General features: G+C 36.2%; 1 protein-coding gene across 1 annotated transcript; it reads left to right on the top strand.

Moving 5' to 3' along the window:
- The first annotated feature begins 2,258 nt into the window (after positions 1-2,258).
- LOC107618145 (coiled-coil protein) lies at positions 2,259-3,538 on the top strand. Its single transcript, XM_088499517.1, has 3 exons — positions 2,259-2,946; positions 3,022-3,141; positions 3,225-3,538. The coding sequence occupies exons 1-3, from the start codon at positions 2,386-2,388 to the stop codon at positions 3,234-3,236; spliced, it is 693 nt and encodes a 230-aa protein (XP_088355643.1). The 5' UTR covers positions 2,259-2,385; the 3' UTR covers positions 3,237-3,538.
- The last annotated feature ends 520 nt before the right edge of the window (positions 3,539-4,058 follow it).

The following is a 4,058-nucleotide window of genomic DNA, read 5'->3' as shown; positions in this document are numbered from 1 at the left end:
AATTTAGTTACTTTACTATATATACCAACCATAGAATGTAACATCATTTTGATTTTTCAATGGCTTATTCTGAAATCTGACAATGGCAAGACACATATGTAGTAGTGCAGGTTATTAGGAACGTATAAACTAATTTAGTCGAGTTTTATTTGGTAATTATATACTATGTGACAAATTTCTGATATAGAAAGTTTCAGCAACTTCTGATTTCCAGAGATCAGAGAGATATATTCAAAATCAAAATATTCCAAGCTCTCTCCTGCATTTACGGCTTTAGTGGTTTGGGACATTGAAAACAAAAGAATAAAGAACAAAATTCATGAACGTAATAATTAGACTCCAAGTACAAGGCTAAAGAATTAATATAGGCATAAAAAGTATGAAATTGCAATAAAAATTGCAGATGTGTAACTACTGAAGGATAGTTTGTTTACACAGCGAAGAAATATTGAGTTTAATTATTTGTGGTACTGTCAAAGAAAAAAAAAACATGTAGCTTTTGAACTTATGAGGAATTATTAGGTAGCTTATTTTATTAGCATTAAGGAAAAGATAATGTCTGATAATGTGAAATATTTTTTTGTGGCACATACGTAATTAAGCTTCTATGGTAATTAAGCATGTGATCATATTTTTAAGGTTCAATATATATAAGTTTTTAATACGAATTCCTTATTATATATCATATAGCTAAGGCCTGAGAGTAAAAACGTATGCAACGAAACAAAGCAAAGCTAATTATTAAATGCGTAACAGATTAAAGTAGGCCACACCATGCTATTTTAACTGTGCATGGGACATTGCTGAGAGATGTCTTTTCTTCATTTATAATTAATCAAGATCCTCTCATAATAAAGTTCTTCAAAAGTTGGATTGATGATCAGATATAATACAAATATACAAACTTTGATCGAAGGGTAAAACTGATGTGTATGTTCATATTCATATATACATATATAGGTGTTATTTGAGATGAATGTAAAATCATTAGTATTATTCATCATGATGCATGTTTGCAGCAGGGACATATCTATCTATCATTTATCCAATATTTACTGATCCAAATTGCTCTTATTATCATATTATGCATGTATTGATGATTATTTTTTCAAACAAATATTAAAATTGATCTGATTTGACTTTATAAATTTTTTATATATATAGTGATATATTAGATATATGTAATCGTGGATGTTGTACTGTGGGCACATTATATATCTTTGGGTCTTGTTGAATAATCTCTCTTTTCTTAAGGCACAGGCTACACACCCTTTATCATGATCTCATACTTTTACTTGATCTGGGTATCTAGGAGTGTCATAGGGAAGAAATTAAAGACTATATATGGAAGTATATAACAGCTTTAATTTCTTTTGTTTATCAAGGCTAATTATAGAAGAATATATCAACATAAAATAAGAAAAAGAAGTTTAAAAGAAAAATTTTATAAATTCTGTTGGGTGAAATGACCCTCAATGGTTCTGACGACTATAAATTAAAGTTGTTGTAAACTTTTTGCAGTTAAATATATAATTTGTGCAAAATATATAACTTGGATAATAGTGTATATACATGTAAATAATGCATATATATATATATATATATATATATATATATATATATATGAATATGACTATATCAAAATCAGTCACCAATATAAAATATATGTTAGAATATAAATACACATTAAAAATAAATTAAACTATATATTTATTTATATACAAATATATTGATGACTAGGTTTAGTAGCTGATTTGGTGTACGGATAACATTTTTAATATGAATATGATAGCAAAGTAATAAAGACTCACATAAGAGAATTATTCTATAATTATCATGAGATAATAAAATACAGAGCGTCAAACATTATACGGGAAGTAGATCCTCTCCAGTTAAAAAAAAATTGGATGGTATTCAGTGTTCAATCTAACCATTTATTGTTCTCTCTCTTATTTATTTCTGGTCCCACTCATAAAATCAAAGATGAGAGACACTATATTCTATCAATTGTTAAAAAAAAACTGAAGATGATCCTTTCCCCATTATACGTACTGTGACTCGCTCCATCTTAGTTAAAAATTGCAACAGTAGCACGTTGCTGAGTTGATTTTATTTTTTCTTTTTTGGTTACTACTGAGTTGATCTTAATTTAGCGAGTTAGAGATATGGGCTTTTTACCTTCGGGCATTTTGGGCCTCGTTTTTCGGATATGGGCTTGTTGGGTCTTGATTATGGGCCCACGGATGATTTTACCAGCTACAATCGACTGAATAAGGAGGAAATCAGTTTTTGAACGTCATCACCGGTGTCTCCGCGGCTGAGTCTGGAGGTTTCGAGAATCTGGATTGAAGCGAATCAATCAGAACCAAAACCCTAAAAGCCGCGATGCCGAAGAAGATGGGAGTGAACACGAAGGCGGAGGTGGCCAGGGCTCGGAAGAGTGCCGTCGAATCGGAGCGAAAGGAACGAGAGACTCGGGCGAAGGAGGAGGAATACTGGCGCGACGCGGAGGGTCCGAAGTCGCGGGCGGCGAAGAAGAAGGAGGAAGAGGCGGATAAGAGAGCGGAGGCAGCTGCACGGAAAGCGGAGGCGCGTCGGCTGGCGGAGCAAGAAGAGAAGGAGCTGGAGAAGTCGATGAAGAAACCGGATAAGAAGGCGAACCGCGTGTCCATCCCGGTGCCTAAGGTGACGGAGGCGGATCTGAGAAAGCGGCGGGAGGAGGAGCAGGCGGAGCTTGCGAAGAAGGCAGAAGATGCGAAGAAGCGGCAAAGCCGGACTGCGGCGGAGGAAGAGTACGAGCGGCTGGTGCTGGTTTCCAACACGAATCGCGACGATTCCGTGATCGAAGCTCGATCTGTGGATGATGCAATCGCTCAGATGAGCATCGCTGACACCTCCTTGCCACCTGATAGGCATCCCGAGAGGCGCCTCAAGGCCTCCTTCAAGGTAACCACCTCCTCCTTCAAGATTCTCTCCGATTAGGGTTTTTGATCTGAAAATCTTCAATGTTATGCATTGTAGGCCTTTGAGGAAGCTGAGCTCCCCAAATTGAAGGAAGAGAAACCTGGCCTCACTCACACTCAATACAAAGACCTCATCTGGAAGCTCTGGAAGAAATCTCCTGACAATCCTCTTAATCAAGTTAGTAATAATTCTCAATTCTAAATTTTCATTGATTCGTAAACCCTGAATCTCAATAAGCTGACTCTTGCGCTTATGCGCAGATTGCAGAATGAGTGAGTTATCAATGGAAAGCAGATTTGTAGCGGTCTGGCGAAGCATTCTTACAGAACATTGCATTCACTCCAAGTTCGTAATTAGCTCATAAAACTCAACATCCTCAGATATTGTTGTACTCTGCTATTGGAGATAGAAGAGAGAGTGAAGAGTGGGAGTTGTTTCGTAAACCAGCTAAGTAGTGTCTTTTCATGTGTCCTTACTCTGCAATATGTATATTAATTGGATCATAAGAATTATCTACTTCCTGTGTCTTATTTGGGCATTAATAATAGCAAATATCCTGTTTGAGAGCCATCAATGAATGGGAAACATTTTGTGTGAATAATAGGGTGATGCCAATTCTTCTGTGCATTCTAGTAGTTAAGGTTTTGTAACAATTTGGATCTTCTCAGGTCCAAAATAAATATGATAAGGTCACTCATCTGTACCATGCAGTATGGAGTCACTAAAAATGGCGGCAATAGTTGAAATATTGGTGTGTCTAATTTGGTCTTTACTACTAAAAAGTGGGTTCTGATGATTAAAGTTGGCTCATTGTGATTTCAGCATTTGTTGAAGCAACTTTAGAGCTTAGAGCATAGGCCTTAGGGTTTGAAACAATAACCTTTTTGCAGCTGAATAATAACTTGTGCATTCGAAATCCCCAATCGTTTGTTACTGAATCCAAGAACTCGCCGGTTATCATGTAAAGTAGTAAAGCAGTGCTCTCGCTTGCTGGAACGGAACTGTCAAATGGTGGAACAAGTCAAGCGTAGGCCTTCTTTGAGAATAGTTTCAAGTAGCTCTAAGAAGTTTACGACTTAATATCCGATTCTTGA

The sequence above is a fragment of the Arachis ipaensis genome, chromosome B9 (assembly GCF_059453495.1).
Source record: "Arachis ipaensis isolate K30076 ecotype BB chromosome B9, ASM5945349v1, whole genome shotgun sequence".
NCBI classification, from domain to species: domain Eukaryota; kingdom Viridiplantae; phylum Streptophyta; class Magnoliopsida; order Fabales; family Fabaceae; genus Arachis; species Arachis ipaensis.
This window is presented reverse-complemented; position numbering and strand designations above follow the sequence as displayed.

Bases quoted from the DNA above. Each gene is read 5' to 3' on its own strand.
- LOC107618145 (XM_088499517.1), top strand. From the start codon at position 2,386: ATGCCGAAGAAGATGGGAGTGAACACGAAGGCGGAGGTGGCCAGGGCT. The intron at 2,947-3,021 runs GTAACCACCTCC...TATGCATTGTAG, and splicing joins GCCTCAAGGCCTCCTTCAAG to GCCTTTGAGGAAGCTGAGCT.